This window comes from Simochromis diagramma, unplaced genomic scaffold (assembly GCF_900408965.1).
Source record: "Simochromis diagramma unplaced genomic scaffold, fSimDia1.1 OVJJ01000596.1, whole genome shotgun sequence".
Classification (NCBI taxonomy): Eukaryota; Metazoa; Chordata; class Actinopteri; order Cichliformes; family Cichlidae; genus Simochromis; species Simochromis diagramma.
Window position 1 is genome coordinate 6778669 of NW_024387245.1, and position 27832 is coordinate 6806500.

The 27832-nt window shown below is 41.6% G+C and overlaps 2 protein-coding genes across 2 annotated transcripts; one reads left to right on the top strand and one right to left on the bottom strand.

Moving 5' to 3' along the window:
* Positions 1–777: 777 nt before the first annotated feature.
* dhx29 (DEAH (Asp-Glu-Ala-His) box polypeptide 29) lies at positions 778–12695 on the bottom strand. The gene is made up of 28 exons (XM_040000803.1): positions 12329–12695; positions 11054–11127; positions 10838–10951; positions 10616–10745; positions 10367–10509; positions 10149–10286; positions 9838–9964; positions 8678–8836; positions 7864–8032; positions 7663–7783; positions 7152–7541; positions 6812–7078; positions 6591–6734; positions 6330–6506; positions 5350–5490; positions 5071–5215; positions 4822–4942; positions 4649–4733; positions 4429–4517; positions 3786–3914; positions 3500–3575; positions 3192–3416; positions 2801–2937; positions 2445–2535; positions 2039–2341; positions 1805–1936; positions 1270–1366; positions 778–999 (listed from the first exon to the last, which is right to left on the bottom strand). The coding sequence occupies exons 1-28, from the start codon at positions 12477–12479 to the stop codon at positions 944–946; spliced, it is 4131 nt and encodes a 1376-aa protein (XP_039856737.1). The 5' UTR covers positions 12480–12695; the 3' UTR covers positions 778–943.
* mtrex (Mtr4 exosome RNA helicase) lies at positions 12692–27563 on the top strand. Its single transcript, XM_040000804.1, has 27 exons — positions 12692–12792; positions 13048–13188; positions 13874–13940; positions 14053–14115; positions 14206–14318; positions 14723–14897; positions 15025–15115; positions 15830–15954; positions 16099–16197; positions 16409–16529; positions 16613–16744; positions 18468–18547; positions 18889–18999; positions 19760–19861; positions 20623–20748; positions 20921–21071; positions 21286–21458; positions 21538–21606; positions 21676–21801; positions 21886–21996; positions 22086–22274; positions 23699–23862; positions 24423–24528; positions 26071–26127; positions 26215–26377; positions 26613–26717; positions 27029–27563. The coding sequence occupies exons 1-27, from the start codon at positions 12692–12694 to the stop codon at positions 27079–27081; spliced, it is 3114 nt and encodes a 1037-aa protein (XP_039856738.1). The 3' UTR covers positions 27082–27563.
* The last annotated feature ends 269 nt before the right edge of the window (positions 27564–27832 follow it).

A 27832-nucleotide genomic window follows, 5' to 3' on the forward strand; every position in this document is an offset into this window, starting at 1 on the left:
GGCAGTGTGTTTAGGATCACGTGGTTGTGTTTGTCATGCTAAGAGATGGAGCTATTGCTGTCACACTCTTTATGTAGTATTGCGTTATTTATTGAAATCTGACTGTACTTTTCTACATTTTTAATCCTGTCAATTTTTGCATTTTTTTTTAAAACAATAGTTAAAAGCCAAGATGCAGCTAGAGCTACATACAGGTGGTTGTAGGCACCTCTCTCATCTTGATTCCAGTTTTTGTGCAGTTTGGCACACCTCAGCCTTTTCTCCCCATTTCCTTCCTTATGAATGACTTCTTGACAGCCACCAAGACCATTCCTGATGGGGCTTTGGCAAACAGTAGATAAATCATCTGAAGATCCCTCTCTTGTCTCCTGTGTCAGCTCTTTGGATCTTGTCGTATTCTAAGGACATGACTCTCAGATACTGTTAATCTGCTGTAGATAGTTTTTATACCTGCAACTGCTTTTGTCCTCCTCTGTACAGTTTTCTATATATGCTAAGTTTTCAGCAAATAGCTCTTTGGGTTCAAAAACACTATTTTATGCCTGTTAATCTGTGTTTTCTTTGGCATTTTTTGTAGATTCGACTACAGAAATGAGAGGTGGCTCAAGGCTTTTCCACAGCACTGTAAATTGAGGCTCTTTCTGATCCCTGTGTTTATACAGGTTGTATGTTAGCTATAATATTTTCCCATGATCATCATCCATGACAAAATAACCATTTCAAATATAAAACAAATCAGCTTTATTTTATTTGTGGTCTTGTTTGCTTTTTTTTTTCCGTACATTTCAACATGACTTTATGCATCTCAAATTGTACAGTCCTCCTCAATGTGAGTAAAGAGTTCCTGGGAAGGGTCACTTCCTCTGTCCACTGGCTGCTACGCATCGTAACGGTGTTTATTCTGCATACTGGAGTGGGGTTCAGATCCTCAGTTGCTTTGTTGTTACGCAGCATACTCTGACTTGATCAGATCCAGAATTATCCGGATTGTCGCCTCACCTACATCAAGAACACTGAGTTAGATCTGTCTGTATGTAGCTCGGCTAAGCGATTAAACAATTAAATGTTTCCAGAGCAGCTTGGGCACAATTTTAGTCACTGCTAGTTTAATTCCATTTCCACACAGCAATATGTGAAGAAAACTCAAATGAAAAGACAAAATTCAACAATACACTTGTCTGTATCTCAGTATAACGACTCATTTCCTATGTACTATGTACATTATGTGGTGACAAAGACGTTTTTTGGTGATAGAATGTGTCGGTTTACCCTCCAAATTCATTCTCGGGTTCTCCAGCTTCCTTTCAAGCAAAGAGTCCATCAACCTTCTCAAGTGTTTGAAGATCACACCGATCCGCACAGGAGCCTTTTAACGAGAGCGACACAAAGAGAACTTAATTCTGCAGCACTTTTCAGTAACACAGTTTAGATCTGCTGATCTAAACTGCTGAAAACTGCTGGAAAACAACAAACTGAGGCAACAGTTCACAAAATCTCACCAAAATTAGACAAAAGCTTGCAACAGCAGAAATTGAGAACAGACGGGCAGCATTTTTCTATTTCTACTTTTGCAGATGGTAGGGGTCAAAATTTGGTGCGAACAACACCAAAGCATGGTGGTGATGTGATGGTGTGGAGGATATTTTGTACCATCAGTGTACCATCTTCTGTTGAACATACCATGTCACAAAACTCAAATCATCAAACTGGTTTCTTGAACATGACAATGAGTTCACTCTACTCAAATTGCCTCAAATGGAAGCTATATTAAACTAATCCTAAAGTAATCCCCGTGACCTCTGACCTGGAAATGAATCCATCCATCCAAGGTGATGAGCCTCTCTCTGTGCTGAACATCAATGTCGCCTCCAAACAGCAGCATGGGGAAAGGAGAAATCAGAGTGGTGTCTCGAAGGTAGATCTTAGTGTATTTCACCTGCGGATAAAAACAAACAAACATGTTTTTAACACAAGTGTGAATCACCGATAAGGCCTTCGCACACGCGTGCACACACACACACACACTCTTCATCCATACCTTCTCCTGGTACAGCAGCCAGCCGTGCGTCTGCAGGTTGCGGTTAACAGAGGAAAAGTGGACCTGAGCCTTGCCCTGAGGCGTCTCCACTGTGCAGGCCACGCGCTCAAGCACGTCCACAGAAGGGGTACATAAAACCCGGGCCACGTTGTCATAGAGTCCAGCAGTCAGCACAGCATTCAGGACAGAGATCTGCTGCTTGGACATAGAGGCCGCCTGCGACTTTAAGCTGGAGGAGGACGAGGAGCGAGACGACCAGAAACCCACCTGCTCCATCATCTTCATCAGCTCGCGCTTCACATCCTGCAGGGAAGATGGAGTCAGCGACATGGAATTAGATGGAAGAAGAAAAACTAATCCTAATAAAAAATGAAGTAATGAACGTGCAGTGGACTCAAATCTTTACCTCTATTGTAATGAGAGCCGTTCGATTAAGAAAATGTTTCCTACAGTAGGACATTTCTCCTCTCGAGCCGTCAGTCTGTGAGTTCTTCCACCTGAAAGTATGATGATGGACACAAGTAAGTAACAAATAGCCTCCCTGAATGTCCTGACTTTTATCGTAATGGGCCTCCTGGCTTCTTTTCAGGCTGCTCTTTTAATAGATGTAGAATGTCTCCTGATGACTCACAACCACAAAGAAATCTAAAATAATGCATATCTAATGTTACTGTCAAAGAAAGAGGAAATGATTCGGGAATCATTTCCTCTAATAAAATTATTAAACCCACGCCTTTTTAAAATCTTCAGACTGGTTCGTACCCCAGGTATGCGTTGTAGATGGTCAGGTGATCGGAGTTGGCTATTGCCAGTGCAGCTTTGGCCAGGTTCGCTTCTTCTTTTCTATTCATTGGTGTGAAGAAAGGAGACTTCTCTGTGATGGCTGCCGCGATGATTGCCTGAAACAAGTCTCTAGTTAAGATTAGTTGGAAGATATGAAACAAAACATACGGGATCACCTGTAGTGATCCCGTATGTGTCATATCCCGTATAAGTCACTTGAAAACGCTACGTCCAGATGAACAGAATCAACTTTTGGAGATTTATTTACCTGGATGATTGAAAATGCATTAAGACGTTTTAAAACAGTTCAACAAAACAAGATGTTATCCTCACACGCTTGGAACCAACCACACAGCACAGTTAGACTTACTATGGGCTCCAGGCAGCCCAGGATGGCTCCGTAGATGAGCATCTTGCCGATCTTCACGTTGACCGGCAGGCTCGCCAAATGGTGTCCAAGAGGGGTGAGGATGTGATCATCAGGGTGACACGCTCCGATCTTCCTCAGCAGGTTTACAGCATTGCTGACCGACTGGGGCTGAGGAGCATCCAGGGCGCGGCTCAGAAAGTCCTCCGGGGAGCCGTACTGACATTTCTACCGGACAGGAGGAAGAGGAGTCAAGTGATTTCCCGGTGTGGGAATTTTTGTTTCTGTGCGAATCAGAACGGTGTAGATACCATGATATGGAGACAAAGCTCCTCAAGTGGGACCCGCAGAATCTCTGGAATGGAGTAATCCATGAAGATATCAAACCTAAATTTAGGAGGGTGTTTAAAAAAAAAAATAAAAAAATAAAAAAAAAAAGAGCACAACAAATTAGCACATGACCTAAAACTGGAAAGGTTTTGCTTACTGTCTTTTCTGCTGACTGCATTCTTGATAAGATGATATAAGGAAGTATTTCTTGCTTTCTGGACTTGGTTCCATCCAGCTCTCTGCATTACTGGACGATGAGCTTCATACCTGTATTTTGGATAGAGCCTGAAGCAGAAGCCATTTCTGACACGTCCTGCTCTTCCCTGCCTCTGGAGGGCGCTGGCTTTGGAAATAAACGTTTCCACCAGGGAACTCATCTGGCTGCTCTCGTGATACCTGAAAGATGACGACAGAGTGGAGTTAGTTATGTCTATGCATGTAACACACAAGCAGGTACTTATTATTCATGTTTGTGTCATCTTTTCCTAAAAATTCCTAAATGACATGATACAATAAAATCTGGTTGAGAGATTTGGGGTAATTTTTTTGTTTATTATCTAGTGCCACGTGGTCAAAAACTGTCCAATATCTTTATTGTCTTCCCACTAATAAAAAGACAACCAAACTCCAACAACGTTGGGACTCTGTGTAAAATTTAAATAAAAAACAGAATTCAAGGATCTGCAAATCTCATATTTGACCGTATAAAAGATTTCAAATGTTGGTACATTTCTCCAATTTAAACATTTGTTTTCTCTGTTCTATTGTGAATAAAATTGCGGCTTTATGAGATTTGTAAATCATTACATTCTTTTTTGTGATTTTTTTACATTTTGCACAACTTTCCAACTTTTGTGGATTTGAACATACTGGACAAGATCCATTTCTGTTGCTGTTCTTGAGGTCTTACTTATTTTCTTTGGTCTTCCCAGTGTCGATGACGAACACAACATCAGGAATCGTCACACCTGTCTCGGCAATGTTAGTCGACAACACTATCTAAAAGTGACACAAAGCAGAGACAGGATTTTTGTTCTGTTTAACACATGGAAGGATCAGTTATGATGCGAAATACAATTCACGTAATATTTCTTTGACTGTTTCTATGATTGTAGAACATTTTGAAGTACCTTTCTAACCCCACTAGGGGGCACTGTAAAGGCAGCGGCCTGATCCTTCGACGAGAGGGTCGAGTGTAGAGCAACAATCCGGTACCTTCAAGACAGACAAACGTGACAGTGAGGCAGGGGGAAAGTTTGTGTCACCACTTCTTTTAGATTACTGATCAGTGTGTGCACGCCACCTGGTTTTATCCCGAAACCTCTTGTCTGAGGACAGCAGGTCGAACAGCTGCTGGATATGAGCCAAACCTGGCAGGAACACGAGAATGGCTCCATCCACATCCACAAACTGTGGAGCTTTGTCTGGCAGCGGCACCAACAGCAAAACAGGACAAATTTTTAAAAAACAAACCAAACCCCCCCCCTGGATATTTCATATTTAATATAGAGAACATGAATGAATCCGTGACAAATGCTGCCAGTTTGTGTACCTAGGTAGTCTATGAGGTCAACAAGCAAGTCCATGTTGATCTTATTAGGGTTCATATACTGCAGCACATGTCGGGTCCTGCTGCTGAAGTGGTCGAGGTCAGGACCCAGGTCCCAGCCCGAGGACGAGTCCCTCACTATCACTTCCTGGAACAACGGGGCGCACATTGATGAGCTCATACTTAGGAATAATTTACAGGACAGTGACAGTCCACTCTTGTTTCAGAGTCCTGGTGAGGCATAAAAGGACAAGACAAAATGGTAAGGAGAGCCGACATTACCTGGTGCTGCAAAGTCTTGCCACCTTTTTGTGTGACAGAGATTGTCACTTCCTCTTCTTCTTCAAGAATTTTCTGGCTGTACTCTGAGTCCTTTTCTAAGACGTATCCCGTCTGCTCCACTATGTCCTCCAAATGAAACACCTGAAGGAATAAACAAAGACACACACATTGTTGAAAACGTTTAAGCTTCTTGGCCTTATCCTTGCTCCCTACTTTCATTCATGGTGGCCAGAAACAAATACAGGTCATCCCTGATATTCAGCGTTATTTGCAGTTTTATCATTTTGGGCTTTCTACGAAGGATGGCTAGCCTCTCCCTTAGATTTAGGGTGAGGAGTTCACTCATTCAAGAGTAAAACCGCTACTCGTTAACATTGAAAGGAGCAAGTTGAGGTAGTTCAGGCATCTGATTAGGATGAGATGTTCCGGGAATGTTCTAGCAGGAGGATGCTCCGGGGGTAGACCCAGGACACGTTAATTAATTCGGTGTTTATCTGGGGACCCGGACACAGATAAGTGGAAGAAAATTGATGGATGGATAATTTTATTTAGAGTAGCCTCATTCCCAGTAACCCTGGATTTGGAGCAGCGCCTCAATCAATCGTCAGTAGCAAGCCAATTTAGCTCCTCCTCCCTTAAGTTATCTTTTTTCCAATTGGCTCCCCCTTGTAAACAAACGTTTTAGAGCAGCAGGTGAGTGGGACTGAAATGTTAAAGATATCCACTCTCGTTGACATTAAACGGAGACAAGAGTAGAAAAAAATCTTTGAAAGCCTCAAGATTTACAGCAACTAAAAGTTTAGAGATACTCTGGTCATGCCTAAGGTCAGAAATGACAGACAGCAGAATAACAGGAAGGATAGGCTAACAAGACAACTTCATAACTTACTGACTTAAAAAAGAAAAGTCCTCCAGTGCTTATACCCCTGGAGTCCACGGTTGAATGCTGAATGAAAACAAACTGGTAAAGCTTGTCTTACCTCCACTGGGAAGGTCCTGCCAGGAATGCTGATCACTGGGCAGCGGTTGAAATAGTTGGAGAACTTGTCACAATCCACCGTGGCACTCATGAGGATCAGCTGCAGATCAGATCTCTTCATCACAACATCCTTTAGGATGGTTAGCAGGAAGTCTGACTGGACACTGCGCTCATGGACCTGAGAGGATGGAGTTTAATATGCTGAATTAGAAGAAGAAGGAGGAGGATGAGAAGAAATGCATCCATAGCTGTAAGTAAGTACCTCGTCTACGATGATGTGAGTGAGAGAGGTGAGGTGCCGGTCGTGCTGTAGCTTCCTCAGCAGAACTCCAGTGGTACAGTACAGCAGGCGCGTCCAGTCTCCGGACTGATTCTCCATCCGGATCTGGTACCCGCACAATGACGACTAAATTCAAGATGAAACGGGGTCAGTACAGCAGGCTACGGTGTGATAAACATGTAGAAAAAAAGAAGCATTTTCACCTTCGACCCTGGTCCATCCTCACAGCCTAGCTCCTGGCTGACTCTGCACGCCAGACTCATGGCAGATATTCTGCGTGGCTGAGTCACCACGATGTTGCAGGGCTGTGCCGCTGTTCCCCCGATCAACAGGTCCTCCAGGAGAAACTGAGGAATCTGAGTGCTCTTCCCACTACCAGTCTCGCCGGCCACCACCACCACAGGGTGGCGCTGCAAAGCCTCAAGGACTCGATGTCGGTGCTGAAAGACGGGAAGCTGCTCTCGCTCTGCCTTGAAGGTGGGACGCACGTTTAATAACACGGCTTCATTCAGTGCAAACGTGGAGAAGTTCAAGCGTATTTACCTGCAGTTTGCGGGCGAGCGGTGACTTCTTCAGCTTTAATAAGAGCTCTCTGGCTGCCTCCAGATCAGCTACCTCCCTCCTCCCACCTCTTTTCTCACTCTTGTCCTCCTGCTCTTGTCTTTTCTCCCCGATATCGAGACCGGCCAAATTCTCCCATGATTCTTCTGGCTCTTCATCACCATCTGCGCTCGATGCATGCTTCCCTTGGGACTGAGACTCTTGCCGTTGGCTCTGGTTCTGCTGCTGTTTGAGTCTGATCAGCAGGCGGGAGATGAACTGGTCTCGAGGTTTGTTGGCAGCAGTGCGGCTCTCCTCCTCTTGCTGCTGCTCGCTGTCTCTCCACTCCAGCCACACATCTCTGTAGGTTGGAGGAAGCAGCTGGTGCACCGACTTTGTGAGAGAATAACAGGGGAGAGAATTCACTGCACGCACATAAGACGAATAAAACAAAGCCAAAATGTAGCAGGCCAAACCCCTAAAACTACTGCATCATGTATGCTGTGACTGTTACCTGTCCTTTAACCAGGTTGTAGAGTGCCAGAGTGGCTCCCAGATGTTGAGCTTGCATGCTGTCCTCTGTCAGGATGGTGGGACAAACTTCCAGAACATCATCTGGCCTCTGAACACGCACTCTGAGGCAAAGACATCACTTGGAATACGTGAAACAGCCAAGTACGTGAACCAAAAACCAGAAGCACGGAGACACACTCACTTGCATCTCCAGTATCTGCCGCAAGCAACCTTATGAAAAGCAGGCGGCGGGCTTTTTGGCAGGTTCTTTCGGACCCAGTCAATAAGGAACTGTTTGGGAGACTTTCCGGTCCAGCTGCGAGCCGTGTAGTCAAAGTTGCGGATGTCCTTGGGCTCATTCTTCTTCACAACTGCAAGAAAGAAAAGTAAGAAAAGGTCAGATTCTCAAAGGGATCTTACAGTGCACATTTTAATGCTTGTCCTTATTTACAGTAAATCAGCTGATGCGTTCATTAAACGCGCTGGATGCTGATTAAACGTGGCAACAATGACTTCTTTCAGACTGCAGATGAAATGATCAGTTGCACTAAGGTCCAGTATAAGATAAAGAAGGATTATTATGAACCATCAATCCTGCAAAGCCACACTATTAGCACATAAGTGAAAAAAAGTAAACTTGGCATAGTAGGTCCCCTTTGAATAACGTGTAAAAAAAATGTTTCCTCTTCTGTGCACCTTTGTGAACAACATAAACATCCTACACGTTTCTACCTTACACAAATGAAGGACATTTTCCCTCAACGTCTTTGACCACCTGTGCAGATTATTACGATTCACCCAAACCATGAGCAGAGATCATCATTGAGGACAAACTCACATTTACATGTTATTCAGTTTTGTGAATGGATTTTTTTAAATCCATAAAGCATGCTTTTGCAGTTGCAGTTGCACACAATTTCCTGAACTGTGACATTCCCTAAAGCTACTGTACGATGCATAAAACACGCACAGCCTCTATTATGTGTCAGTTTGGCTCACAAAGTGTACCCGTGTACCTTTCTCAGCCGGCGGGTCCTTCTCAGCTTGTTCAAATAAACTAAAGCCGAGCTCTTCTTTGTCCTCCTTCGCAGGAAGTATTTTCTTTTCTTTTTGAGGGGCGTCCACCACTTTTATGGCTGGATTGAACATAGGGTGGGACTCCAGCTGCTTCATTTCTAGAAAATAAAAACACTGTGTTCAATTTAAAAAATATATATATCTTAAATATCCCCACAGGAAACAGTATACACTCACAGGCCACTTCATTGGGGACACCCGTTCAACTGCTTTCTTAACACAAACATGTCATCAGCCAATCACATGGCAGTAATTCAAACATGGTCAAAACACCTTCCTGGAGTTCAAAGCGAGCATGTTGGTACCATCTGATCATTCAGATTGCTCATGTGCACAACCATCTTCAGGGCTTACAGAGAATGATCTGAAAAACTGAAAGGATCCAGTGAGAAGCAGGCCTCTGGGTGAAAATGCCATGTTGATGCCAAAGGTCAGAGGTCAGTGTAGAATGGCCAGAAACTGCTCTGTGCTGATAGAAAGACAAGAGTACCTCAAACAGACACTTGTTACAACCAAGGTATGCAGAAGATCATCTGGGAATGCACGAAATGTCAAACTTTGAAGCAGATGGACTACAGCAGTGGAAGACCCCACCAGATTCCACTCCTGTCACCTAATTATCACCCAGCCTAATAAGTCTTGACTTCTTCTGCTACATTCGGATGGTAGGCTCAGAATTTGGAGTAAACAGCATAAAAGCATGGATCCATCCTGCCTTGTGTCAGTGACTCAGGCTGGTGATGGTAATAGCGTGGGGATAATTCCTTGCCACACTTTGAGCCCTGTGGAACCATTTAAGCATCATTTAAACACCACATGTTGTCCATCCCTTTATGACCACAGTGTGCCCATCTTGTGATGGAAGCTTCCTGCAGCAACTGTGTGATGCTGTCATATCAATATGGATAAAATGTCTGGGGAATGTTTCCAGCACCTGGCTGAATATATGCCACGAAGAAGGCAGCTCTGGATGCAAAAGGGGTCCAACCTGATACAAGCAAACTGTACCTAATGAAGTGGCCTGTGAGTGTGTGTAAACGCTTTCTTTTGCAAAATGAGTTTACAGCTTTGTCTTAGTTTTATGTACACGCACACACACCTTGCTGTATGATGCGTATCCTGTCCTGTGCCATCCTCTGGCCCGCCTTGTCTGCTTTGGTCTTGGCAGCAGCTGCCATTTCTTTAGCGTCAAACAGCTGAGCAGTCAGTATCAAATACCTGTCATTCTACACAGCAAAAAAGAATACAGACATATTAATGAAAAATCAGCTTCCTAAATGACATTTACTTCAAAAGACGATCACATTTCATCTCATAGCCTTAGTTTAACATTTTGGAATATGTGTCTGTTTTCTCTTATAATTGTAAATAAAGAGAATCTCAGAATTCAGTGGCTCTGATTGTACTTACTGGATCAAACTTCTCTTCCAGTTCAGGATTGCATGTCTTCTTCCCACCTTCCTCTTCCTCCTCTTCCTCTTCACTGCTTTGTTCTGCATACCTTAAGATCCAATCCTTCATGCTGGCAGCTTCATCCTTCTCTGTGGCCTGCCAAGCACCACACACACACTTAGAAACTATTTGACAGAACACCTCCTTTTCGTCGAACACACCCTCTCTGTACAAACCTTGGTGATCTCTCTGCGGGTGGTGTTGTTTGACACTTTAGGGCTCTGAGCTGCAGGTTTCTGCTGGACTGGAGGCTGAAATCGAGGCCGGTTCTTCTGACTCTCCTCCTGCATCTGCTGGCTAAAACCATCTGGCAGCTCCTCTAACAAAACAGATCATAAATCCAGAAAGTTACTCTTCTACCTTTAAGGACTCCCACGATGATGATGACGATAATGATGTTTGGATGCCTGCTGATGCCGTATTACCATCTTTAAGGTTGAGGCAGAGCCAGTCGAGAGCAGAATGGAGATCTCCTCCGTACAGGATGCTACTCTTCATCGCCTCTTCAATGTGCTCCCTTTTAAAGTTAAACTTCTGTAGAGCTGTGTACAGGTCCTGAAAGCACATCAGGAGAAAAACAGCAGGGATGCAAAACACTAAAACTCAGTGTGAGTCAGCTGGAAGGAACCAAAGTGTTTTGTATTTACCAGCAACTTCTTGCTTGTAAGTCTTCCTGATATGGGCCCCTTGTCGCCATTCTCCTGTCTGAACTCATTGATCAATTTGATAATCTTCTTCTCCAGGTCAGCTTGGATAGCAACCTTTATTGAAAGGTAAAAATCACACCCAGTGTTATAATAATACAAGTTGTTTTTTTAAACGTGAAAGCTACTTGACACAATATAATACGATTTTTGACTTACTTTAAGAATGGACTTATCGGAGACCCCACCAGTGTCCACCTGGGCGGTGTTGGTAAGACTGTAGGTCTTCGGAGCTGGAGTGAGGACAGACAGAGCAACAAACAGACACCACTGCGTCAGACTTCAAGTTAATCCACTATTCACGTTTAAAATAAATAAATAAACCATGTCACTGATTTACTAACAGGTTTATTGTTTTACAGGCTGGAAAATATCCCCCAAAATACCCTGAAAACACTGTTTCATCCTCCAATATGTTTGTTACCTATCAGTTACCTTATCCAAGATAATATTGATTTAATTTTTTGGCATGGCCCCCAGACCCTATCGTTTTACAGCATATCTCACGTTATCTAAAAAAAAACCCCACAAAAACAAAAACGGTAACATGAACCTCAAGAGAAGATGTGTATTCTGCCAGGCACCGACTAAACTGAGTTGTTCTGTACACATCTGTCCATTTCCATCCGGATGACCGTGTCAGGGAAGCAGTGGGGATAAAGGGGGCTGTTTGTTCAGGGAAGGAGACAAACAGTTAAAGAGAGAAGCCCCTAACTTCTCTCTGACTGTGTTAGTGAGCTCACAGTGTGTTTATGATTTCCGTTTTGGCACTAATTATTGTTTTATTGTCTTATATTATAACTGGGTTGAAACCGACCCCAACAACACAAAGGTCACAATTTTCGCCAGAGCTTTTTGTAATTTAGTGAAATTAAATTTTCTTTTCTTTTGTTTAAACAGAGATTCCGACAAAGTCAAAAAGGCTTCATGTAATAAGCCAATTTAAAAGGCACTTTTATGCTTTTAAAATCTAAAAATGGATCAGTGTCGATCCCAACACAAGAGGAAGGTAAAGTGCTTGATGATTTAGTGGACCGCCTCTATGTGATTAAGAGACTGAAATAATGCTGTGCATGATTCTCATCTTATGTGTTTTGCCACAAATGGTTGTTTAACTTCATTTGGAAACACAAATGGTTCTTCAACTTCATTTGGAAACAGTATATTCCATTAATATTAATTACAAGGCACTACATGCATGACATTATGATTGGGAGCTGAGCCCCCCTAAAAGTTTGAACCTAGAATCGCCCCTGTTGATGTTAAAAAAAAGTAAATCCAGTAATAGTACAGGAAAATATGTGTGATTAACCCATGTCATGCTCCATATTTCTGCCTGCTAAATTCATACTAAAATCTTATTAATTGGAGTGAAAATACAGTGCAAACGCCTTAACCGTAGAGTGAAATGTTCACACTGTGAGTGATTTTCACCTTTAGATTTGCTGTCTTTAGCCGGCTTGCTGGTGGCTGCCTGTTTCCTCGGCTCCTCGGCCACTCCATTCCCCGCTGCAGCCCCACCGCTCCGGCTCGGTGCGGCCGGAGCACTTGCTTGCGGTGGCGATTTCTTCTTCTTCCCCCCCATTAGGTCATCCAAACGCTGCCCGCTTTTGAGTCCTTTATGTGCCTGAGTGATGGGAAGACATCGGCGAATTGCCGGACAGATGTAAAGATATCAAATCAAGAGCGAACCTGAGAAAACGTTTTCTCCCCTTTTGCCCCGCACGGTTGCCGTAGCGGAAGTAGTACCCGAAAACAACCTCGTGCTGTATTGTGGGAAGTGTGCCCCTAACAAACATGGCTGACACCTTTGGAGACGGTTTGTTCAGCGTGTTTGACGATGAACAACAAAATACCACAAATAAAAAAGTACCGTCGAGTGTGGCGGCAGAACCGGGGTAAATATGTATTTTCTGGAGAAAATTTTTGTGTTTGTTTTCGAAAGTTTTTTTCTCCGCGAGGACGGTAGTGCCATGGGTGCTCGTGCCAGTCATAGTAACACCGGACAAAAAAAGGCTTATTGGGCTTAAAGTTAACAATATTATGGCATATATGACTCTGAGACCATTTCTCTTGTAGTTAAGTGTTTGTGTGCCCTTCATTGGTGAATCGTGCATGTTGGCTAACAGCTCGTGTGTTTCTGCTCTCTATAGGAAAGCTGCAGCCAAAAATGAAACAGACAGAGATGTCGGTCCGTCTGCCCGAGTCAAGAGAGAGGCAGACAGTGATGGTGGAGAGGAGGTGGTGTTTGTGAAGAAACCTCGACATGAGGCAGTTTCGGCGAATGAACTAAAGTAAGAGGGGAAGCTTTGTTGTGTTCATGCAGGGTGTTAGTGGACACAGTTATTAAAATGCTCAGCAGCATAAAAAAAGTGATGTAAAACCAGCTTCATATTATTAGAAATATTTAAATTATCCCTGCTTGTGAATGTTTATCCACGCATTTATCATCGAGCAGCTTATCCCAGGTCTCATATCATGAGATGTGGGTTACTGCACATATCACCAGTCTATCACAGGGCTTACATATGATTGTCATATTCTAATTAGAAATATAGGAGGTGTCATCATCAAAATGTTATTTCAGATGTTCTCTGAGAAGGGCTCCTCTACACCAATGAAGTGAAAATGTGAAGGAAAGAGAATGCAACCTGCAACTGGATAAAATGTCATCCTCTTCCTCCTCACCTGTGCTCCGAAGAGCGCGCTCTAACACATGAAAATGTGCATAATTATGCTTATTATTCCTGATATCATCACAGTTATTGTCAGCATATTAGACATACAACCTTCCTGTCTCTGGACAGCTGACAGGACCCAGCTAAACAACAAGAGCTGGTTATAAGCTCACATTATGCCAGTTAATGTCAGGCTTGAGTGTCGTTTTCCACACGAATCACACTTTCCCTCTGATAAACATTTTGATTATGTGAGTTCATTCACATCCGAGTTTGTTCTATTTCTTCTTTCTTTTTTCAGTCTTGCAGAATTTATGCCTCAGGTGAAGGTGGAGCAGGTGGAAACAGTGGAAGGATGTTCACATGAGGTAAAGAAAATCTGTTGTTTTTTGTTTGGTTTTTTAAGAATTTTATTCATTTTTAAATAAACAAGCAGAAAAAATAGTGATAACTGTTGCCATTTCTGTACTTCCCTGACAGGTTGCTCTTCCTGCCAGTGAGGAATATAAACCTCTGAAACCACGAGTGGGAAAAGCAGCCAAGGTATAAGGGGCCTTAGTCTGAGTTTTCACGAACTGACATTACCGTGGGATTGCTTTCCTTTTGTTCTGATACATCTTACTCGTCTTGCAGGAGTACCCTTTCGTTCTCGATCCCTTCCAGCGGGAGGCCATATTATGTATTGACAACAACCAGTCTGTGCTTGTGTCTGCACACACCTCTGCAGGGAAGACTGTTTGTGCTGAGTAAGTGTCATCAGTAAACAATTTATACTGAGCGATCACATTTTTCCTCATTCCAGTTGATTATATTTGGCTAAAATACAGCTTAGAATTTAAACTCAAACTACAGAAAATGTGATGCTGACCATTAACAGTTTATAGAGACTAGAGATGATACTCACTGTTGTGCTGTATCAGTGCCTTCTTGGTAAATGTACTGACACGCTGGAAAGCAGCACTGAGAGATATTATGAACCTTTATAGCCCACTGATTGATCATAACACTGAACCAAAACAAAACGGGTATTCTAAACATTTTTCATTTAATATGAACTAAAACATGAAGACTGGTCAGCAATTGTGCTCAGTAGGTGTTCATAGTTCTTTAGAAACATTTTTTAATAGCTTTCTCTGATATCTTTCTGCAGATATGCCATTGCGCTGGCTCTCAGGGAGAAGCAGAGAGTGATCTTCACCAGCCCCATCAAGGCTCTCTCCAACCAGAAGTACAGAGAGATGTACGAAGAGTTTCAAGATGTAGGACTGATGACAGGTGACGTCACCATCAACCCCACTGCCTCTTGCCTCGTCATGACAACAGAGGTAAAAAAAAACAATTTTGTGTGGAGTTGAGACATTATTACATTTGCTAGTTATATCCTTATTGAAGAGTGTTTTTTGATGCTGCTCAATCCAGAGGTCGGTCAATAATAAACTTCTTCTCTCCCAGATTCTGAGGAGCATGCTGTACCGAGGCTCTGAGATCATGAGGGAAGTGGCGTGGGTCATCTTCGATGAGATCCATTACATGAGAGACACGGGTGGGTGTAAAATAGAAAAGTGATGCAGACGATCTGTAAAATTACAGATCAGTGTGTTTTGAACATCCAAGAATCAAATAGATTTTCTCCTGGGTACAAACAGAATTCATGAGTAAGTTATGGATGGATACTTGACTTGGATCCCTCACACAGTGACTCGCTGCAACGTTAGCATCCTATTACAGCATCACATTCAAATTCAGTGAGCCCTTTAGAACAACCCTTTCATTTTAGTTTTACAAAGGCAGACTGCATGGCTTTAGGAATGATTTTACACACCTGCAGTAACACCAGAAATGTCTGAATTCAAAGATTAGGAGGTGTGGACCTGCAGCTTTCAATTGTCCATACAATATATGTTCTAAGATTACTAATACGCTGTTGAAAAAAATTGCACATGGCATGTTGTCAAATTAAATATATATATTTGAAATAGAGAAAACACAGGAAAGTAAACACGTTAACATGTTTTCTAGCGTTTTATTTCCTGTAGTCTGGTGCAGTTGAGGCAGTGAATGAAAATGGAAGCAAAGTAAAACAATTGCATGAAAAATCAGTGTTTATACCTTCTTTGTCGACTTTTCATTTACTGATTTCTCAACAGCAGCACTTAAGGCTCAGTTGAATTAAAGTTTATTTTAACCCTGTGGTTAAAAAAAATGTCACATGACGGCTTTTGGTTGGTAACACGTCTCACTGGTCTGTGTATTTCAGAGCGTGGCGTGGTGTGGGAGGAGACCATCATTCTTCTTCCCGATAATGTGCATTATGTTTTCCTGTCAGCCACCATCCCCAATGCCAAACAGTTTGCTGAGTGGATTTGTCACTTACACAAGCAGGTGGGATGTTGTACTGCCTCATAGTATAATTAAAGTTCTTATAATGTTCCTAAGTGAGAAGGTGACAGTTTAAATGAGTGACTTAGGGTAGTTTTTCTTTGTTTTTATGTTTATTGATTTATCCTTTTCTAATGTCTCCTGTAGCCATGCCATGTGGTCTACACAGACTACCGCCCCACTCCACTGCAACACTATATCTTTCCAGCAGGGGGTGATGGACTCCACCTGGTTGTTGATGAAAATGTAAGGACAACACTCATTAGGGCTTTTCAGAAGAAATGAATGAATAACTCTTTGGACTCAGCTTCATCTCCTTCACTGATAATTCTGCTTTACACAAGTGGGGCTAAAATAACAATTTGTGTATTCTAAATTTGGATGCACCAATTAGAAACAGCCGCTATAAGGTAATGTATAATTCATGACGTTTTTTTGTGTTTGTATTTTTCTCCAGGGAGAATTCAGAGAGGACAATTTCAACACAGCTATGCAGGTGCTGAGAGATGCTGGGGATTCTGGGGGCAGCAGCGGAGGTGCCAAGTGGGATCCAAAAGGAAGGAAAGGAGGCACTAAAGGTGTGTGGGTTTGCTGGATTTTAATGTAAAAATCTTTGATTCAGTAATTCATATAAGATTGCATGTCTTTGTACTTTAATCAGGCCCATCAAGCGTGTTCAAGATAGTGAAGATGATCATGGAGAGGAACTTCCAGCCAGTGATTATTTTCAGCTTCAGTAAGAAAGAGTGTGAGGCCTATGCTCTGCAGGTGGCTAAACTGGACTTTAACAGAGGTATGTGCATTCCTGGAAACTCTCTAATCTGTGTGTGTGTGTCAGTATTTTCCCCACGAAAGCGTGCGGCCATGTCTCTGGTGAGAGTAGCAGTATAGTCAGTCAAGTTAAGTTGTTTGTAGTCATGAAAGCACCGATAGACTTTGAGGAGGCCTTTGCAAACGTGCTGTTTGATAAGTGCAATGTGTGAATAATTGAAAGTTTACTGCTGACACCTAAGCTGATAGATTAATATCAAAGGATGTGTTTCTGGCATTTGGCTTGTAGCTCTGTGTGCTGAATGAGGTGAGGTCAGACTCTTTGTCAGTCAAGTTCTGAATATTACAGATTAAAAGCTTATTTTTTCCTCTAATAAGATTAGAAATGATTGACTTTTTATAATTTGATCATGAGAATATTATTATACAGTGATGTTGCTTTTTTTGACCAATAGCTTCACTGCATTTGTCACTTATGAGGTGTCAGGTCACAAGACCAGTCAGTGAGCAGATTTTTGAGATGGCAAATGGATTTTCTTTGCCAACTGAAACATCAACACCACCTGTTTTTGTGACAAACTGTTCAGAGAGCGGGGGAAGAAGATGAGATTTGGCAAATAAATCAACATTGCTAAATTGTTGGCAGGGAATGTAATTTTATCCTCCTCACCCAGTGAGTGCCATCAGTGTAGCTTATTGTGCCTTCACTGTTGGTGCTGCTGTTTGGTCCAGTGGATAAGTGGAGGAGTTGCTTCATAAGAATAAATCTCCGCATGATTGGAGACAGTCCAGCAGCAGACTGAGCTTGGCTCACATCCACCTGCTCCAAGTCAAACATGCTCGTCAAATCTTAAGTGGGAGATCTTTTCCTTCCCCATTTCAGTTTGTTTTTTCTGCCCGGTGACATTATTATAAATGAGAAGGTTTGTTTTCACACTGAGCTCTTCCAGCTCTGAAATCCCGTGCAGATTGACAAACATTTATCAGTATTGCACAAAACAAATGGAGACACTGTGCCAAAGACAGTTCCTCGTTTTCACAAGTTTCTTGTGTTCTTGTGGTTTCAGTAAAGCTTTTGTTTTTTGTTTTTCTTAAGAAAAATTGTAGATACTGAGATAATTTCAGTAGACTGGAGAAAAAGGGTATATCCACATATATACAGGTCTTATTTAAAATGAGGTTTTTTCCATGTTTGTTTTGAAAAATATCTCTCCACATGAAAATGCAAAACATTTTTGGCATGCTGTTGATGCCGAAGCAACAGGTGGTGATATAACTCTGATCATCTAGAAATGCTGGCCAACCAGAGGCCTACAAACAGTAACACAGCACACAGTCTGACGTCAGAAAAAGGAGATAAAGTTGTCAACACCTTTGATGTTGCAAGACTTGCAAGAAAGAAGTTTTCAGTATTTTATTTGTTTATGCTTTTAGCTACAGCAAAATTCCCTTACAAATGTAATTATTGGACTTGAAGTGGTTCCATGAATGAGGGCCAGTCCACATGGACTGAGATGGACACAGACCGCCCACCAGCAACAGCAAATACTATAATGTGTTTGGCACAAAAACTCCAAAGTCAACAGAGACTTGCACAATTCCTGAGTGGTTGATGTTTCTCTGTAGGCATTTCCCCAAAACCCCCTATCTCCATTGGTCCACGTTAACCCCACATTTCCCAGGATTAATTATGTGTTGAATAATATTTTAAAATCACTCAAACTAGACTCCTTTCTTTGTTACAGATGATGAGAAACGTCTGGTGGAGGAGGTTTTCAACAATGCAGTGGACTGTCTATCAGATGAGGACAAGAAACTGCCTCAGGTAAGTGTTTCTACATGCTCTCACGCTCAGCTTTCTCTGAGCTTGTCAAGGGTTTGTTTATTGATTTAAAGCATGGTTTTTGAACCTGATCTTAACACCTTGTAAAATCTTAGCAAAAAGCTTCACTGTTTCCTGCTGTGATGAGTCCTGTTAAAATCAGTCCTGTACCCAGTAACAGCGTTAGTAGCTGTTATTGGGTACAACACGAGCAACAGCAAAGCACAACCCTACCACACACTTTTCCATTACAAGGGTTACGTTGGTTTTGGTTTCGTCAGCTGTGATCAAAACGGTCACTGAGTAAGAAGTTCAACAGTAATGAGCTTGTTTGTGTTCTTCAGGTCGAGCATGTGCTGCCACTGTTAAAGAGGGGGATAGGGATCCATCATGGAGGCCTACTGCCCATCCTGAAAGAGACCATAGAGATCCTCTTTTCTGAAGGCCTCCTCAAGGTACTGGTGATTCTAACTTTAATGAGATTTGTCTGCCTCTGCAGGACTGAAAATTTCAAAAGTGTGTTTGTAACAGACGTTTAGGGGAAATACTTAATTTGCGCAAAAGTTTAGTACAGAGTCATATTAATGGATTTGATGAATATGTTGACATGGAATCCTTGAGAGAGTCTGTTCAAGTGTAATTAAAACTAATCTTTAAAGTAACCAGTCGTCCAGTTCATGATGATGTGTGCCTGTCTTCAGTCTTGTCTTCAGTCTTTTTACTTTAACTACAGAGTTACACTTTAGCTGTTGGTCATTTCTGGTTGTTATGGCAGTAACACTGTGAAATGAAGAAAATGTGCTAAAATGGAGGCAAATAAAAGAACATAATTAGAAATACTCTTACATCTGGAGAAGCAGATGTTTCAGCGTGTTGTAATCCAGACTTAGACACAAGTCAGGTAATTATCAAAGGCTTTTTATCACAACTTTAAGATTTAGTCAATGCAGACTGGAAACTTTCCTTTACGGGAAATCCTGCTTTTGTGTTGGTTTTTCTTTTTGTTTGTTTGTTTTTTAAGATTTGTGCCTGATCGGCTGTTCTTGGCGGCTCCAATCTTTTTGCACTTGAAAGAAAATGGCTTTCCAAATGTTTTATGAGGAACACTTTGAACATGTTTATTAGTCCTCGAGGATGCAGTTTCATCAGTGTCTATTTGTAAGTGATAAAATGTAAATATTGAGATGAGCTTAATGCTCCTTATTTCCATTGCAGGCCTTGTTTGCCACAGAGACATTCGCCATGGGCATCAACATGCCAGCTCGCACTGTGCTCTTCACCAGTGCACGCAAGTTTGATGGCAAGAATCACCGCTTTGTAAGTTCACGCAGTCAAACACAATGGTCTCCCCCTCTTTTATGTCTTTAATACAGAATTTTCTCAGCAGCAGTATTAGTATGGATGTTTGGAAAAGTTGCACTTCCAGAAAGATATCTGTCTGTCTATGGCTTCTGTTTGAGGCCAGTAAAATGCAGAGCTCGCCATAAATTGTGCTTTAAAGCTGCTCTGTCAAGTGTGCAGTTGTTATGTAGCATGTTGCTCTGAAGCCTTTATAAGGTCTTCAAGCGTTGCAGCTTGTATTGGCACATAAACAGCCACATATTGTTTACAAGGGGGTGCTCTAGGGATTAAAGAGAATGAGCGAGAGAGAGTGAAACTGCCCTCCAAGAGGTTCATCAGAAACATCTGTTGCCTCTGATGGTGCCAAAACTCCACGCAGGCACTCACACTTCACCTTCATTCTTCAAAAAACTCTCTTCCAACTCAAGAGCTGCTCTGAAGAATGTGTGAAATGAAGATCTGATCATTTAAACTCGTGTTTGGTTTTTTTTGCAAAGAGAGGTAAAAATGTGGAGCTTAGTCAGTGCCATGTGTGATTCAATGAACAGTAGATGAGTGATGTAGATTCATAGCAATGCAGATAATTGCCTAGGCAGTAACTGAATAAATATGCAGATGTTCAGTGTTTTGTTTTTTCCACCTTCATTTATGCTGTTTTAACCAGTTTCTCAGTTGTACATATATTTCACATGTACATAGACGTTCTATAATATAATTTATCTTCCCACCTTGTCTAGATAACATCAGGTGAGTATATCCAGATGTCTGGGCGTGCTGGGAGGAGAGGAATGGACGACAGAGGGATTGTTATTTTCATGGTGGATGAGAAGATGAGCCCAGCTGTGGGTAAACAGCTACTCAAGGTACTGTTAACCAGGCTGCTGCAAATGCTTTTTACCATCACTTTCAGGTTTTTTAGTCCCTAGCATTATTTTAACCACTGAATCCAAAGTTTTAGAAGTGATTCTTAAGTTGTTCTTTGTCAGGAATCACTGACATTTTAATCATTTTAACCATTTTAATCCTGCTGTGCAGGGCTCTGCAGATCCTTTGAACAGTGCCTTCCACTTAACCTACAACATGGTGCTCAACCTGCTGCGTGTGGAGGAGATCAACCCAGAATACATGCTGGAGAAGTCTTTCTACCAGTTCCAACACTACAGGGCTTTGCCTGGTGTAGTGGAGAGTAAGCATTTCTGTATGCACTTGTTCACACTACACACTTGGGTAGTAACTGACAGACATACAAATATGAACACAAATAGCAATCACGGACTTCAATAGCATGTATATGTATATTTGTAGTATGATGACTGTTTAAAGTGTCATCTTCAGTTGTCTGGTATGAATTACGTGTGATCTAGTTCTAAGATGAATCTAAAATGACTGTTTTTGTGCAGAAATTAAGAAGTTGGAGGAGCAGTACCACACCATTGAGATTCCCAATGAAGAGAGTGTGGTCACTTACTTTAAAATCAGACAGCAGCTGGCCAAACTGAGTAAAGAAATCCAGGAGTTCATCCACAAACCCAAATACTGCTTGCCCTTCTTACAGCCTGGGCGACTTGTCAAGGTACTGCTTTACGCTTAGACCAGCAGTAATAATGGAAGATTTTCACATCATTTAACAAGTCTGTATTTTCATCTGTCAGGTAAAAAATGAGGATGCTGACTTTGGCTGGGGAGTGGTTGTAAACTTTTGCAAGAAGACTAATGTTAAGGTAAGTTAGTGGCACCTGTAGATGAATCCAAGGTCCCGTGGCTATGACTAACACACATTTCCCATTTAGACGACTACAGACTCAGAGCCGCTGTATGTCGTGGAGGTTTTGGTCCACTGTAGTAAGGACAGTGTGAAAGATGCTGCAACTGAAGCTGCTAAACCTGCCGCTCCAGGGGAGACTGGAGAGATGCAGGTGGGTGGAGCAATCGCAAGAACACACATAACTTCATATACACAAATGGGAGCGCCATAATTAAAATCACCTTTTTCTGCCCAGGTGGTTCCAGTGATGCTCCATCTCCTCACTTCTGTCAGCTCAGTTCGTCTTTACATCCCCAAAGACCTGAGGCCCTATGACAACAGACAGCTCATGCTCAAGTCCATACAGGTACAAAGTAGAGCCATTTCTCAAGGTGTTGAAGATATTAGTGTGAATCATTTACATTTTTTTTTTTCCTCCAATCATTTTGTCCACAGGAGGTGCAGAAACGTTTTCCAGATGGTGTTCCTCTGCTTGACCCCATAGATGACATGGGCATCAAAGACCCTGCATTAAAGAAAGTTATTCAGAAGATTGAGGCCTTTGAGCACCGCATGTACACCCATCCCCTGCACAGTGACCCCAACTTGGAATCTGTCTATTCTCTCTGTGAGAAGAAAGCTCTGGTGAGAAACTTTGTCAAATTTCAAGCCATGGGATGTCCTGCTAATTGTCAGGCCTTATGAGAGCATAACTAAATGGTGGCAAACTGAGCTAACCTAGCTTGTAGTGGCATGATTTGCATTTGTGTTTGCCTGGTAAGTGATGTTTGCGTAAGTAAACATCACTGTCACTGGGGTATCCACTGTGTCAGCTGTAAACTAGTAAGCGTGAGTAATGCTATACGGTCGGGAACAACTATGTGGCTGGTTTTAACCAGTTGCCTCATCACACCGCTGATCAAGAGTGTGAAAATAAAGAGTGTGAGAATTAACTGCCTGAAGGCTAGGACTGAGTTAATGAGTGTGTGTATTGGTCTCCAGTTTGCCATTTTTATTTATAACCTGTTGTTCTTTGCTTTTTCTCTGACTTGGTAATGGTTTTGATCATGGCTTCTCTGGAAGCGACTCTGAGCACTGTTTCAGTGAATTCAAAGGTTCTTACACTGTTGAACACTTTGTTACTACCCTGTGGGGGTCATATATCGCAACAAGGTACTAACAAAGTATTTATTTGTCGATCACCTTTGTGTTGGAACAAAACATCACTTTTGGTTAGGGTTATTTATTGGTAGCTTTGATTGATATTGGGGTGTATTGTCTATACCACAACAGGTTACTATAACAAATAACAGCTAAACACTCTAATTTCTCAGTGTTTGAACTTTCCTGTTTATCTACAAAAAGTACCTTTTGTTAGATGAGACTTGATTTCTTTTTATTGGATTTTTCTGTTCAGTTGTGGTCAAATATGTGCATACAGGCAAACAGGAAAAATGACCGCTTGTGAATGTTATTCCTACATTCAGAGGTCCAGTAAATTTAATTTTGCTTTCTTTGAACACCAAAATGAAACAAAACTGCTGCTAATCCTCAGGTTCATCTTTTTATTGGTTTTTACAGATGCTACCATTTCTGATGTCTCATTTATATTATTTGTTTAGCCAAACAGGTAGCACTGGCTGAACTCAGCACATCTTACAGATGCACAAGCACTAAAAAGTCTTAGCTTTAGATTTAAGTGTTCCTGTGATGTCACTTATCTTTACCGACACATCCAGTCACCATTACAGAGAAGTCTTTGCTTCTTTCTTTGATCGATGAGCAGTGCTGGTGAAGTCTTTGTGTGTGTGTGTTAAACAAAGTAGAAGAGGTTGAAGTGGATAAATTAAATAGTTGGTATGAGATAAGCATGCACATGAACATCTGATGCAATTGTCTTTCACATTCCTCTTCATCACTCTGACAGCTAAAGTTGCTTGAAGTTTTCTGATGTGCTAAACTGGAACCTATCACACAGCTTTTTGAGACTTTAAGAAACCCTGAAATCAAAGTTCAACAAGTTAAAAATGAAGAAATTTGCATAACATAACTGTGTGTGTGTGTTTCAGATCGCAGCAGATGTTCGAACAGCCAAGCGAGACCTCAAAAAAGCTCGAACCATCTTGCAGATGGACCAGCTGAAGTGCAGAAAGAGAGTTCTTCGAAGACTTGGCTTTGCCAGTCCCTCTGACGTCATTGAGATGAAAGGGCGGGTCGCCTGTGAAATTAGCAGGTAGGGGAGGGCGGGGCACACACTCACAAAGCTGGGACAGTGAAGAAAATGTTTGAGCTGTGTCTGTATGGATGAACCTGAAAACTTCAGGTTACTTGTGTAACCCCGGCTCTCACAGCAGCATGAGTGAGATGTCTCAGCATGGGATGCACCTGCTTGCGTATTCCTTAAAAGCCTTATTCCATTACAACAATCCTGATTGGCTAATGATTGAAATGACCACGTTGGACAGCCACCCAACCTTATGAAGCTTGCACTACTATGTGGCCATTTTTTTTAAATTTTTTTTTTTTTTTTTAAAGATAAGCAGTTTTTCTCACTTCACCCCAGCAAAAAGGGCATCTCACTCATGCTACCCTGAGAACTGGGGTTACGTGAGTTACCTAAAGTTCCTATTCCTAGCTTTTGTTTTGATGTCTTACAATTAGATATTTAGCATAAAAAAGCAGATTCTTACTCCGTGTTCCACCTCACATTTCTTTTATAGCTGCTGTTTTCAAAAGATCAAGATATTGAAACAAAGTCATTATATAATTAAGTTTCTGTATAAATATCTCCAGTGCCGACGAGCTCCTGCTGACTGAGATGATGTTCAACGGTCTCTTCAATGATCTGACAGTTGAGCAAGCCACCGCCCTGCTGTGCTGCTTTGTCTTCCAGGAAAACGTAGGGACAAACAAACACAAATGCATCACTCACTCTATGTACAAAGATTCATCTTTTCCCGAACACTAATATAAACACCTTATTCCCATTCCTGTAAGTTCGAGCTGCTTTCACATTCTTGGCTTCTTCTCCTGCTTTACAGTCAAAGCAAACACCAAACTCTCAAAATAGGTTGATCCAGCATCAGCACATGTTTAAACAGACTTTCATTGGTTTCTCATTAGCTCAGTCCTGTGAACAGGAAAATTCTGACCTCAATCCCATATCCGACTGTCTCTTATTAGCCAGCTTCAAATGTTTACACAGGGAATAATGACAAGCAGCTGTCATGTTTCCAATAAATCCGGTGCGCATGTGAGTGCACAGCTGTTGTCTTTAAAGACGACCTGCTGCTATTTTAGCTGTTGATGATGGGGACTTTAGCCAATTAGCATGTTTTTAAAGGACTTCAGCGTTGGTCGGAAGAACACCTGAAAATAAATTGTACATTTGTTACTTATTGAGCCAAGTTCATCACCTTCTCGATAACTTGCAGACATGAACATACCTCTAATCCTGCACATTAGCTTCTCAGAGGAGCCACCAAACAGATATTCGCTGAGATCAAGTGCATGTTAATATTAGTTTGCATCTGCAGACCAAACAGCTGCTCGGATGCAAAATAGCACACTAGAATATGTATAAATACCACCTGATTTCAATACTGCTGTATTGAAAAATAAAAATCCAGACCACAATAAATATTTACAGAGCAGATGTGGCTGTGATACCGGCAGCCTAGGAGGCCCTAAGTTTTCTGATGAAAATAACATTAGTATCTCAAATTGTTGTGAGACGGAGACTTGCATTTGATTCTAGGATACTTCGATATACAGTGGAGATCGTGCTTGATTCAATGACTACAAAGTGCCCAGGTACAGTGGCTGTAAAATTAGGCAAAGTCATGACCCCCCCATTACGCTCCTGCCAGTTAGTGAGAGGTGATATGAGCTGCTGATATGCTTTGGTTCCTTGATGAGTCATTTTTTTTTTGTGCAACTTTGCAAACCTTATCCATGTTCTTCCTAGAGGGAAGTCACTTTCTCCTTGTAGTCCTTCCATACAAGCCATACTTGTTCATTCTTTTTCTAATTTAATTGAAAGGCCCATGAAATTTGGGCCTTTAACATGCCAACACTCCCATAGAGTGAGATGCAGCTCTTGGATTTTTTGCAGTTTCCCTGATCATTGCATATTCTGACCTTGCTGTGAATTTAGCTTGGATGCCCACCTGGCAACTGTCTTTCCATTTGATAATGAATAATCTTCCTCACTGTAGAAGGATGGACTTCAGATTGTTTGGGAATTTCCTCATAAACCTCCACAAATTTATTTGATGCTTCGCTAAGATAATTACTGATGTCTTTCCTCCTTGTATTCCTCCTGTATTTTCTGAAAAACTTAGACATGCGTGCAGGAGTTATGCTGTATTATGATTTAATAACATTAACATTTATATGGTACTTGTAATAATTATTTAGATGTTGTGTTTTTTTCCTCCAGGCCAGCGAGATGCCAAAACTAACTGAGCAGCTCGCTGCACCGCTGAGACAGATGCAGGTGAGACGGCATCAGAGTGGAGCTGTATCTTGTTAAATGCGTGAACTTTAGTAGAAATGAAAGCATCACTGTTTCTGTTGTGTTCAGGAATGTGCAAAGCGCATCGCCAAAGTGTCAGCAGACGCCAAGCTGGAGGTGGACGAAGAGAGCTATCTGAACCAATTTAAACCCCACCTAATGGACGTGGTTTATGCCTGGGCCAACGGGGCCACGTTTGCTCAAATCTGCAAAATGACCGACGTCTTTGAAGGTTTGTTACTTCTCTTACAATCTGCAGGTGTTTAATTATTAAGATCACAATTTATTGGTTCCTTTCTCCAGTATCAGGAAATATTTTCTATTTGAGGCAGATTTTGTGGGTCAGATGAGTTATTTGATACAAAGTGAACACATTTACTCTCAAAAAAATATAGATTGATTATATATATCTTTATATCTGTCTAAGATTTCTAACACATGTATCTACACTCTGGATTTCTGTTTAGGGAGCATCATCCGTTGCATGCGTCGTCTGGAGGAGGTCCTGAGACAAATGTGCTCTGCATCTAAAGCCATCGGCAACACAGAGCTGGAGAATAAGTTTGCTGAAGGTAGGAAACACATTGCACCAATTTTTCATTTGAATGAATATTAGCTCCCTTTCTAAATGTAGTCTAACATGATAAATCCTTAAAAAGTTGGACATTTTTCACTGTTTTCTGTTGGTTTTTGTTAGATTTATTTTTGTATTGTTAAAACTACATTGACAGTACACCTGTGCATCATAAACTTTATTTAGTGCATGCATTTAGTGCATGTTTTTAACAAACCATTTACGTTTTATGAAGAAGCCAAAACTAGATTCTGTAATTGTTCATGTAAAAGTTGTGACAGAGTTTGAATTGTGTTTCTCTCCCTGCAGGAATAACAAAGATCAAGAGAGACATCGTCTTTGCTGCCAGTCTCTACTTATAGTGTCTTTTAGTGAACCCTGCTCTTTTGTGGTTGTTTGTTTCACTATAGAAGTCATGTGCTTTGTTATTTACCCTTTTTTTAAAAAATGTGTAATGCCTTAGTGAACTTAAATTGGTGATTATTCCATTGGCTCCAGCTGAAAGCTCTTTGGGAATGCTAACTGTGCAATCACAGCAACTTCCATAAACACTTTCATCCTGCTGAGGTTTCCCAATCATTGTCCTCACTGTGCGCATCATATATGGTCTGTTTTCACAGTTCATTGAATATGCATGTTTTGTTTTTGCTTAAATGGCAAAAATGTGCATAATTAGACTGATAATTATTTTGTGCTTTGATCTGAGGAGAGCTCATGACATAATACATCTGTGTTGATGTTAATAACCCACTTTATTTTTCCGTATTTTTACATGTGTGTACATATTTGACAGTTTTCAATAAAAGTCTGTATTTGTTTACATACAGATTATATATAAAAAGCAAACTGTTGTCCATTCACTTGATGCTGATATTAAACAGAAGGTTGTAATAACAGTAGCTGTCCAGCCAAGCAACACAGGACCTGAACTGACAGCCTACTCTGCAGTGCTCTCACCAAACATGGTAGAAACTACTTCACTTGAATGTTTTTATTTATATATGTATTCAACCTCATCTGGTAGTTTATCGGTTTGAACAGCAGGTGGCGGTGCTACATAAAACATACATGAGATTCAAACACCCCACCAGCTCATGCGTGTGAGCACTGAGC